The following is a 12,696-nucleotide window of genomic DNA, read 5'->3' as shown; positions in this document are numbered from 1 at the left end:
GCTGCAGAAGCATTCCTACCTTGGTAAGTAATTGGACCACATGACTCCCAAGGTTCCTTCCAAATGTTAGAATACAGTTATATGATTTTTATGATAGTTTAAAACCCGCCTTAAAGATTAAGTAAAATCCAAAAAATAAACTTTTTTTCTCACTTTCATAGTGCAAATATCTCAAGATATTTGAGAAAGGCAACCAGCTAATGCAAATGGCTACCTAAATTACCAGGTAAATATAGGATAAACTATGAAGGAATGTACAGCAAATGGTGCCGTCTTAAATGAAGACAAGTTACTACTAATATAGACAACATGTATGTAAAGGACTCTAAGTGCATGGGGATATATATAGGGAATTTCTTTCTGTCTTGGTATTATCTTAGTACATTGTCTTCAGTGCACATTGTAATCTGGTTTAATGCTTATTCAAAAATAAAACTCTTTTCTTTCTTTTCTAAACTTTATGGAGAACATTCTCTAGGTTGGTAGGGTATTTTTAATTTTCCCCAGCACTGAGTTTCTGTCACTCTATACTACCAGTGTCTCTCCATTTGCCACATGAACAATCTCTTATAGACTTTCCAAAGAGAATGTCCATAATATATTACTTAGAACATATATTCAGTTTTTCAAACAAGAAATATTATATCAAGATATGATCTGCTAAGTAAAAACAGGGGAAAAATGCATGTGTCAAATGCAAAATTTATTTACCATCCCTATAGGAAAAGATAGATGACTTTCGCTGCAAGTTCCGAGAAGGCTTCTCTGGTTCATAGACACCATGTGTGATGAACATTTTGTGTAATTTTGGGTTGATTCCATCAGGAACCATTCGTGGACTTCTTTGGTAAAAATGAAGGACCTGCCTGTTACTTGAAATAGCTTTACATATATTTCTTTTGTTGGACTGACTCTGATTATAAATCTGTAAAAACAAATATAAAATGTCAGATTATATTACTTTTATAAATAACGATTTATCCATAACAAACAATTATTAGTTTGGATTTATTGTAAACATAAAGTTAAACCCCGATCCACTTAAATACTTAGAAAATAGAGCTTCTGTTGTCTTGATTTTTTTTTTTTTTTTTTTTTTTGGAGACAGGGTCTTACTCTGTCACCCAGGCTCTGGAGTACAGTGGTGTGGTCAGGGTTCACTAAGCCTCAACCTCCTGGGCTCAAGCGATCCTCCCACTTTAGCCTCCTGAGTAGCTGGGACTACAGGTGTGGACTACCACACCCAGCTAATCTTTATTTTGTAGAGATGGGGTCTCCCTGTGTTGCCCAGGCTAGTCTTGAACTCCAAAGCTCAAGTGATCCTCCAGCTTTAGCCTCCCAAAGTGCTGAAATTACAGGCGTGAGTCACTGAGCCCAGTTGTCTTGAATTTTAAAACCTATCAGTAAACTGTTAGATTAACCTTTAATGAAAATCATTTCAGGCTGGGCGCGGTGGCTCACGCCTGTAATCCCAACACTTTGGGAGGCCCAGGCAGGCAGATCACGAGGTCTGGAGTTCAAGACCAGCCTGGTCAATATGGTGAAACCCCGTCTCTACTGAAAATACAAAAAAAAAATTAGCCGGGCGTGGTGACACACACTTGTAGTCCCAGCTACTCAGGAGGCTGAGACAGGAGGATCAATTGAACCTGGGAAATGGAGGTTGCAATGAGCCGAGATCGCGTCACTGCACTCCAGCCTGGATGACAGAGCAAGACTCCGTTTTTTTGTTATTTTTAAAAAAGAAAATCATGTCAAAGTCCATAATTACAAAAGCCCACCTTAGCAGTTACACTGCAGAAGTAAATCTATCTTTGTTACCCTGCCGTTTTTAAAAGAGGTTGATATTTACATAGAAGTGTAAGGTTGTCTTGTGCTTTTTTTAAAACTATTCCCTTATTTCCGTTTGTTCATCTTTCTACACTTCAGTTTCCTTCTCTGTATACAACAAAAGCGTTACTCCCCTTACAGGGTGCTGACAGCATTAAATACAATAATGAATCTGAAACTTGGAACATTACACAGCACAATGTAAATACTGAGTAAATGTGGCCACTGTTACTATTTTACAGATAAGAAACCTAACAAGTGAATGGAGAGGTTAAGCAACTCGGCTAGGTAGTACAATTAAAACCCAATTCCACTCACTGATATTACATGGCCTTTTACCAAACATTTCATTAGGATCATTTTATGGATAAACTAGATGTTACATATGAATATGCTATAATCACATGAAAAGTATTAGAGAAATAATTCACTTTTCAGGATGATTTTAAAGAGTATATAAAATATTTTAAATCAGGGTTTTTTTCTGGAGATGGAGTCTCACTCTGTTACCCAGGCTGGAGTACAGTGGCAGGATCTTGGTTCACTGTAACCTCTACCTCCGAGGTTCAAGCGATTCTACTGCTTCAGACTCCCAAGTAGCTGGGATTACAGACACGTGCCACCACACCTGTCTGGTTTTTGTATTCTTTTAGTAGAGATGGGGTTTCACCACGTTGGCCAGGCTGGTCTCAGACTCCTGACCTCAAGTGATCTGCCCGCCTCGACCTCCTAAAGTACTGAGATTACAGGTGTGAGCCACCATGTCCAGCCTAAAATCAATTTTTTAAAATTATCATAACTGTTAAGGAGACCTTTAATGTGAATCTATATATTTGGCTGCTATATAGTTACAAATCTATATATTTGTAACTAGTCTCAATGAGTTACAAAAGTTAGTTAATACTTTAGCGTAACAAACACAAAATAATATTTTATGTAACATCTTATTTAGAAAGGCCTGTCACTCAAGATTGTATGAATCTAATTCAAGTTCCTTATCATTTAGAATAGGCATCAGCAAATTTCCATAAAGGGCCAGAAAGTAAACATTTTGGGTTTTTCAGGCTTCATACTGTCTCTGATATATATTCTTTGTTTCTTACTTAGTCAGTTATTTTGACAGCCCTTGAAAAGGAAAAAATGATTCTCGGTTTACTATAGTTCAGAAAGAAAAGTAAACTAAACACAAAGCATAGGTCTTCTTTAGAAGCACAGGAAAATAGTAAAACAAAGTAATACATATTGGTTTTTGGATCTAGGTATCTCTGAATTACTACTTACATATTAAAAATGTGTTTCTTTAGATGGATAAAAATTAGGAAACTGAATCCAGTCAAAAACTCTCCTAGTTACAAGATAGAATCCAATACAAAGAGGGGAAAATAAACCAAAACTATCTACAGAGTGTTTGGACTTGGAATGCTAACATGTTGATATTCACCTTTGGGCTATATTTCTCCAATTTCAATTGTCAAATTGTGTTCCTGCAGCTCTACTTACACGTTCCTCTCGTCCTTCAGAAAGGATAACAACTATCCTGCCTTGACGTTTACGGCCAGTTCTGCCCATTCGTTGTACAAGACGAATTGGGCTCTTCTGGGAATCAAAACATATTATAAGATCAACTTCTCCTATATCCAAACCTTCTTCACCCACACAGGTAGAAACCAACGTGTTGTAACCACCATCACGAAACTGTTTCACTACCTAAAATAAAAATGATTGAAAAATAACTACATGCAAATATAAGAGAACTGTAGATCAAAGTATATTTTCCCCCACTCACCTGAAAAATAGTAAAATCAGATTAAAAATCAGCCTCAAAGCTGGCCACAGCTCATGCCTGTAATCTCAACACTTTGGGAGGACAAGGCAGAAGGACTGCTTGAGTCCAGGAGTTCAAGCTCAGCCTGGGCACATAGAAAAACCCTGTCTCCATGAAAAATAAAAAAAAACTAGCCCAGCATGATGGTGCATGCATGTAGTACTAACTACTTGGGAGACTGAGGCAGGAGGATCTCTTGAGCCCAGGAGTTCAAGGCTGCAGTGAGCTATTACTGTGACACTGTATTAACATCTTACGTAACGTAACATCTTATTTAGAAAGGCCTGTCACTCAAGACTGCAGCACAGTATGAATATAATTCAAGTTCCTTATCACTTAGAATAGGCATCAGCAAACTTCCATAAAGGGCCAGAAAGTAAATATTTTGGGTTTTTGGGATGTATTACGTCTTCTCATAAACATTTCGGTTGCACTGGTCCAAGGATTTTCCTTCAATATGGAAATCCTCAGAGTACAAGGAGAAACAATGCTCATGACTAAACATTAAGATTCTAGCCTAGGCAACAGAGTAAAGCCTTGTTTCAACAAAACAAAACAAAAAAATCAGCATCAAGGATAGTACAGAATAGGAAAAGAAGCAATCAACTGGCAATATAAGCCAAAAGAGATTATGGTAAAATAAACAGTTCTAATTATTTTGCTTTAGCAATGGTTGTGATGTCAAAAGGATTTGTCCACAATTTAACAGTTTGTCACTGAATGAGAAACCCCAGAGTTTATTTTTTAGCATCACAGAAAGGGGAATAGGGCAGGTAAACAGCCTACAGCAATCACTCCTATTTATCATATCTTAGACCTAAATGTGTATAGTTTTATCTGAAATCGGTTTATAAATATTTCTGATAATATTTGTAAGAATGATATATTACTCTTAGAAGTCATATCTTACCTTTTATACTATCACTCCAGGATTTCTCTGAGATCAGTTTAATGAAACCCCAATAGCGTGAGGAGTTAATGAAAACGTTAATGAAACATTTTCTAAAAGTCCCTTAAGCCTTATAAACTTAGTTCTCAACTGCTCTGAGCCTCAGTTTCTCCATAGAGACCAATACCAACATTGCAGGTTTGTGTACAGTGGAGTGGTGGCGGTGGTAATTAAATGAGATAATGCAACATCAAAAGCTGAATTAGCTGATAAATAATGATAGCTACTATGTGCAAGGGCACCCTATGAGGCAGGTAACATAGTAAGTACTTTATACATTAGTTTCTACTGTCAATGACCCTATGAGGTAGATATCATCATTGCATTTTATTAAACAATCTGAAAATCTGAAAAGTTAAGCTATTTGCCTAATGTCTCACTAATAATCATCAGCATTTGAATGTTGGTGTATCTGACTCCAAAAACCTAACTTAATCTATAAGCTAGTGTTATTGTTAAAAACTACAACCTTAAAAGTAGGATAATAAACATAAATGTATCATGTTAAGTCTTCTCATAAACATTTCGGTTGCACTGATCCAAGGATTTTCCTTCAACATGGAAATCCTCAGAGTATAAGGAGAAACAATGATCATGATTAAACATTAATAGTAATTCATTTCCTTTGGAATTTGTAATGACATTAAGCCAACCTGCATCTAACATAGAAAAGCATATGTCCTTTTTGCCCAGATTTAAAAAAAAAAAAAAAAAAAAAAACAAAGGCCACAGTGCTAGATACATTTTTAAAAATTATTAATGTAATTAACAGATTAATAATGTCAATTTTCTTTTTAGTTAACATGTATAAACTAAACTGTTACTTCCATGCTTAAGATTGACATTAATTTGCCATTGAAAATATACTTTCATGAACCCTTTCCACAAATTCAAGACATATATTCAATTGTTTATCCAGTATCTCTGCTTGATGTTTAAAAGACTGCTACTGAGAGTGTGCTCCGTGAACTGTTTATTACTGGTGCCTGTCCAAAAACTGTTTATTACTGGCTGACAAAAAGATAAGTACAATAACTGAAAGTAAGGGTTTAGACACTTGAAAGAGTAATTTTGTTGGCAGACTCTAGTAATATTTTTAAAATTGGACTTGAACTTTATTTTTTATTCATTTTACTTTCTAATAATTCATTTTTATTATATTGTTCAAAAGTATCAGTATGTGATGTAGTGGAGGAAATAAACTGGTCCTCTACCAGTTTCAATAGTTTGAAAAGCATTAATCTGAGAGGCATGTCAAAGTTAACTCATCTAAAACCGAGCTCCTGCTATTCCCTAATTCTCCTGCCTCAGCCTCCCAAGTAGCTGAGATTACAGGCACCTGCCACCATCCCTGGCTAATTTTTGTATTTTTAGTAGAGAAAGGGTTTCACCATGTTGGCCAGGCTGGTCTCAAACTCCTGACCTCAAATGATCCGCCTGCCTTGGAGTCCCAAAGTGTTAGGAATACAGGCATCAGCCACCATGCCTAGCATTTCCTGCAGTCTTATTCATCTTAGTTAATACCAGCTCCTTTCAGTTGCTCAGGCCAAAAACCTTGGAGTCATCCTACAGCCAGACTTCATGTGCCTTTATCTCATATCCCACTCTAATTTGTCAATACACCATCAGCTTGACCTGCAAAATACATTCAGTACTTAACCACTTCTCACCACTTGCCTTGTTACCACCCTAGTCCAAGTCACCATCAACTTCAGTTTAAATTGTTATAAGTCTCCCAACTGGTCTTTCCACTTCCACCCTTACCCCCTACAGTTTATTCTTCAGACAATAACCAGTATTTTTTCTTTTTCTTTATTTGAGACAGGGTCTCACTGTGTTGCCCAGGCTGAAGGGCAGTGGTGTGATCTTGGCTCACGGCAGATTCAACCTCTGGGCTCAAGCATCCTCCCTCCTCAGCCTCCCAAGTAACTGAAGCTACAGGCACATGCCACCACACCCAGCTAATTTTTGTATTTTTGGTAAAGATAGGGTTTCACCATGTTGCCATGGTTGGTCTTGAACTCCTGACCTCAAGAAATCTTCCTAACTTAGCCTCCCAAAGTGCTGTGATTGCAGGCATGAGTCACAGTGTCCAGCTGATTCGTTTAAAATATAAATCAGGCTAAGACCATCCTCTGCCCCAAACTCTCCAAGAACTTCTCATCTCAGTCACAGTAAGAGAAAGTCATTAAAATGGAAATGACATACAGGGCCCTAAAGGATCTCGCCCTCCCATGTCTTCTGACTTAATATCATGTTTCTAAATAAATGGACAATGTACAATTATTTGCCTGCAAGCTCATTTCAAAATAAAACAGCTGTTATGAAAGCAATCACATATAGGAGTAATAAAAAAAAGTTTTTACTTTGGCATACATTAAAATATTATTGATATAAATGAGTAAACGATAAAGTCAGTAAAATCAATAAGGTTCTTACGGTGCCTGACAAGCTCAGGAAATAATGACTTTAGGTAATACTGAAATTGATCAGAGATCGGATTGGGTACTGTGGGTATTTTAAATAATGAAAATGCTTGACCTCCAAAACAAAAATCCAATTCATTTTTCATTCATACATAAATGTTAAGAGTAGTAATCACCATAGATGCCTTAAAAATATGTATAATCTGACTTGATGATGGGCAAAGGTATTATTTTCAGATTCAGGAAGGCACTCCCCATCATATTCAGTCAGCTTAAACAGACTCTTCTCGGTGTAGTCAGGGCAGGTATAAAAGGTATTTAAAGAATACCTGACCACAGCTCACACCTGTAATCCTAGCACTTTGGGAGGCTGAGGCGGGCGGATCACGGGAGGTCAGGAGATCGAGACCGTCCTGGCTAATACAGTGAAACCCCGTCTCTACTAAAAATATAAAAACTTAGCTGGGCATGGTGGTGGGCACCTGTAGTCCCGGCTACTTGGGAGGCTGAGGCAGGAGAACGGTGTGAACCTGGGAGGCAGAGCTTGCAGTAAGCTGAGATGGTACCACTGCATTCCAGCCTGGGTGACAGAGCGAGACTCTGTCTCAAAAAAAAAAAAAAAAAAAAAGAAAAGAAAGAATACCTGACCAACATGGTGAAACCCTGTCTCTACTAAAAATACAAAAAAAAAAAAAAAAAATGAGCTAGGTGTGGTGGCGGGCACCTGTAGTCCCAGCTACTCAGGAGGCTGAGGAGGGAGAATCCCCTGAACCTGGGAGGCAGAGCTTGCAATGAGCCGAGATCGGGCCACTGCACTCCAGCCTGGGTGACAGAGCGAGACTCCATTTCAAAATTAAAAAAAAAAAAAGAAGGCTACCTCCCGGCCGGGCAAGGTGGCTCATGCCTGTAATAAGCATTTTGGGAGGCTGAGGCAGGCAGATCACCAGAGGTTGGAACTTTGAGACCACCCTGGCCATGATGGTGAAACCCCATCTCTACTAAAAATACAAAAATTAGCCAGGCGTCGGTGCCTGTAATCCCAGCTCTCTGGAGGCTGAGGCAGGAGAACCTGTGAGGTGGAGGTTTCAGTGAGCCAAGATCATGCCACTGCACTCCAGCCTGGACAACAAAGCGAGATTCCATCTCCAAAAAAAAAAAAAAAGGATACCTCATCTACTAACGTCTGCAGATTCAAAAAAGGATCTGTCAAAATGAATTAGAAATTAAAGAGATATCTAACTGGCAGTCACTACTCACGTATAGACTTACACAGTTAATTTATAAAAAGCTGCATAGATTTTATAAAAATCAATAACATAAAATTTCCCTCAAAACCTCACAGCACTTAGAAAACAATGTTCTCTTACTCAGAGGATGAGGCTACCTTAAATACTATCATGGTTTCTTCTGACCCCATTTTTAAAGTAAGATTTTTAAATAAATAAAGATAAGCTAATTATTTGTTTAGAATAAATTATTAAAGTGACTTAACGTAAATAGTAAACATTTACTGGTGGCTCTACAATAAGATCTCTTTTAATGCTTATGACAACCCTATGATGTATGTTTACAGATAAGGAAAACTGAGGAAGAAGAAGTAAAGAAACTTTTAAGTGGTAGTCAGGATTCCAACCCAGGTAATACAATTCTAGAGTTTTTCTGCTTAACTTTTATACTTTACATTACTTTAAAAAAAAAAAAGTTCCAAACCCACATAAAACATTTGTTATCATCTTTCAAAATATGCTTATTTTTACTTACATGTTTACTATAAAATTCTTTTTAAGTAGCTAATTGACCAGTGAGTTAAAACTAACAAAAAAAGAACAAGTGCAAAGCTAATCAATCTTATTTTTATTTTCATAAATTCCAAAAATAATTACCTCCAGTTGCTCCTTCTGGGTAAAACCCTTCGTGCTTTTCCCTGAGGCATGGCCAACAAAAGTCATTACTCTAATAATTGGCTGATGCTGTGAAAGCATTTCTGCAATTTCTTGAACACTATCTCGAAATGAAGAGAAGATCATAACTCGGGTCTCATCACGTTTCTTTTCAGAAGTGTTTTCAGCTACATATATACAAAAACTTTAATTACAACTTTTTACAAAGCATTTAGACAAGAACTAGTTCAAAAGACAAACCTGAAAGTATTATGCTAACAAATGATAGTTCTTTCAAAAAAATAATTTAGCTGGATGTGGTGGCACACACCTGTAGTCCCAGCTACTTGGGAGGCTGAGATGGGGGAATCACTTGAGCCCAGGAGTTCAAGACCAGCCTGGGCAACATAACATAGCAAGACCCAGTCTCTAATAAACAAACAAATAAATAAATAATTTCAAACATCTTGAAATTTTACTTTTAAACTATATTCTCTATTAATTTTAATAATCGTAGCTTGTTATTTATCATTGGCTGTCATAAAATAAAATCCTAAACAAATCAAATATGAATTACCTGAATCACTTTTGACTAGTCCTTCAATTCAGGCATAATGGCTATCATTTCCCTTTACCTTCTAAGATAGCCAGAAGCACAGAATTATGCAGCTCCCCCTAATTTCATAAGTCTTCTCCTTCCTTTCTGTTCACTAAAGGCAATATCTTAATCCACGCCATGCATTCTGTCCTCAAATCTACTATACTTTCAAAATCTCCAAAGAAAACTGCAAAATATACCCTACAGTGAATTCCAAAGCTGCTCCCAATATGTCTGTACTGAGGGGCAGGTGGGGTAGAGGGGTGGCGGACAGTAGAACGCACTAATAAGAACATGATCTTTGTGGCTGGGCACTTAATTCTCTGGGTGATTGGTGATCATGGTAGTTATTTAAGCTCTTTAAGCTTTAGTTTCTTCATATCTAATATGGATTGATGTATACATGAAACAGTAAATGTCAAGTATATAGTTTTGCACTTATAGTAATTGGTTAATTATTGCATATTGTGTGGGGTTTTTGGTTGTTTGTTTTTATTTTTGAGACAGGGTCATGTTTGGTCACCTAGGCTGGAATGCAGTGGCACCATCACGGCTCACTACAGCTTCGACCTCTTGGGCTCAGATGATCCTCCCACCTCACACTCTGAGTAGTTGGGACTACAGGCACATGCCACCATGCCCAGTTACATTTAAAATATTTTTGTAGAGTCCGGGTTTTGCCATGTTGCCCAGGCTGGTCTCGAACTCCTGGGCTCAGGAGATCTGCCCACCTCAGCCTCCCAAAGTGCTGGGATTACAGGCATGAGCCACCACATCCAGCCTCTAATGATTTTTATTATCTTAATCATCATATGTGTTCCAAGGACTGCACTAAGCATTTTATGTATGTTAACTCATTCAATCTTCACAACTCCTCTAAGGAATAAATGACTTATTAAATATAAAGTTAATTTACAATACAAAAGCAAAACGTAGGACTTGAAGAAGCAGCTGTTCCAAGTAAAATTATTCTAACCAAACTTCTTTTAATTAATCATTGCATCAAGCATCAAGCCTCTGTATGTGACCAGCTCCTGAATGAATTGCTGCTTTCATCACAAAACCTACATCTCCTTCAACCTGTCACAGCCTGCCTTTTTACCCTCATTCCACTAAAGCTCCTTCCAGCAAAATCATCAATAACTTCCATACTGCCAAGTTCAATGGACACTTTTTAGTTTAACACACTGTACTCTTTCCTTCTGAAATAGTCTCTTTCTTCAGCTTCTCTTACACTTTACTTGTCTAGTTTCATCCTCAAGGTCCTTAGTGGCTTTTTTTCATCCAAACTTTGTTGATATTCTTCAGGACTCCATTCTGGATCCTCTTCTGTCTGTCTCTAAACTGTTGTCCTGACAATCACATCTATTCCTGAAACTTTAAATATTACCTGTATGCTGATAACTCCAAAATGTATTCACATATATGTAAGTATGTAAAAACAGCACCAACCATTCTTCTGAGATCTACATTTGCTTATCTAATTTTAGGTGTCTCAAAAACATCTTAACGTGTTTGCTCTTTCTTTTGTTATTCTTTTTTTTTTAATTGAAAAATAAAAGTTGTACATATTTAAGTTGTACAATATGTTTTGAGATGTCTATATACATTGTGGAATGGCTAAATTAAGCTAATTAACATACGTATTACCTCACACACTTATCTCTACATTTTTCACTTTACTCGTGTAATCATTTGCAAACATGTACACATAATTGTATATACCCAGCCAGATTCCTTTTTTCCATTTTTTTTTTTTTTGAGATGGAGTCTCACTCTTGCCAGGCTAGTGTGCAGTGGCACGATCTTGGCTCACTGCAACCTCCGTCTCCCAGGTTCAAGAGATTCTCCTGCCTTAGCCTCCCAAGTAGCTGAGACTGCAGGCATGCACCACCACACTCAGCTAATTTTTGTATTTTTAGTAGAGACGGGCTTTCACCATGTTGGCCAGGATGGTCTTGATCTCGACCTCGTGATCTGGCCACCTCAGTCTCTTACAGTGCTGGGATTACAGGCGTGAGCCACTGCACCCAGCCAATTCCCTTTTTTCTTATACCATATGTCTAATCCACCAGCATATACAATAAATAAGTTGGCTCCAATTTGAACATATCTCTAGAATCTATTTCCCAGCACCTTGACCACTATTGCCTTGATGCGCACCATTATTATGTGTCATCATCCAAGACTATCATAATAGTTTTCTAAGTTATCAATGTCTATGCTCCACAAAACTACCAGAGTGATCCTTAAAATGTCATGTCATTCCACTGCTACAAATACCTCTCTTTGGTTTTGCAAAGCACAAATACTCAGAAATTAAAAACTAAAGTCTGATATTATCTGGATACTTCTCATCTATATCGCTTGTAGCCTCAGTCACACTAATCTAACCACATTGGTCTGTTTAATCATACCAAGCACCCTACTGCCACCTCAGGGCCTTTGAATCTGCTATTTTTACTGCTTAGAATTATCTCTCCCCCAACCTCCAAAACTCACAAGGCTTCCTCCCTTATCTCCATTATCACTTTAAATATTCCTCTACAGAGAAGCCTTCCATAACCATCCTATATAAAACAGCACTCCTCTATAACTCTCTCTCTCCTAACCTACTTTACTTTAATCTTCTACTTGACTATATATTGTTTTACTGTCCACTTTCTTTATATTATCCCAAGCTAACTTATATAGTACCTTATTCTTAACATTCCCACCACCACCCTTGCCCTAACCCTTCCAAAATTTCTCAGAGCTTTTTAGTATTCCTTATCCAGAGTAATTAAAAGCCCATCTTCTCCATAAGAAATGTTAGAATAAACTAATAAGTTGAAGTTTTTTGTTTTATTTTCGAAATTATTTATTTTGAGTTTTGCTCTTGTAGCCCAGGCTGGAGTGCAATGGCACAATCTCGGCTCACCGCAACCTTCAGCTCCCAGGTTCAAGCGATTCTCCTACCTCAGCCTCCCAAGTAGCTGGGATTACAGGCATGCGCCACTATGCTCGGCTAAGTTTTGCATTTTTAGTAGAGATGGGATTTCACCATGTTGGTCAGGCTGGTCTTGAACTCCTGACCTCGCGTGATCTTCAGCCTCCCAAAGTGCTGGGATTATAGGCATGAACAACCATACCCGGCCATAAGTAAAGTTCTACCTCTTGCAATAACTTTGCCTTGCCTTAAAGCTACT

At 37.7% G+C, this 12,696-nt stretch overlaps 1 protein-coding gene across 1 annotated transcript in view; it reads right to left on the bottom strand.

Moving 5' to 3' along the window:
- The window catches only part of FANCM (Fanconi anemia, complementation group M), an 83,471-nt gene that overhangs the window by 41,224 nt on the left and 29,551 nt on the right, over positions 1-12,696 (bottom strand). Inside the window, exons 7-9 of the mRNA XM_011996239.1 lie at positions 8,914-9,098; positions 3,331-3,537; positions 712-925 (exon numbers count right to left, since the gene is read on the bottom strand). Coding sequence (XP_011851629.1) covers positions 712-925; positions 3,331-3,537; positions 8,914-9,098 — 606 coding nt within the window. The remainder of the gene's footprint in view (positions 1-711; positions 926-3,330; positions 3,538-8,913; positions 9,099-12,696) is intronic.

The sequence above is a fragment of the Mandrillus leucophaeus genome, unplaced genomic scaffold (assembly GCF_000951045.1).
Source record: "Mandrillus leucophaeus isolate KB7577 unplaced genomic scaffold, Mleu.le_1.0 Scaffold505, whole genome shotgun sequence".
In the NCBI taxonomy this organism is placed as follows: Eukaryota; Metazoa; Chordata; class Mammalia; order Primates; family Cercopithecidae; genus Mandrillus; species Mandrillus leucophaeus.
The sequence above is the reverse complement of the archived record's forward strand: the minus strand, read 5'-3'. Positions and strand labels throughout refer to the sequence as shown.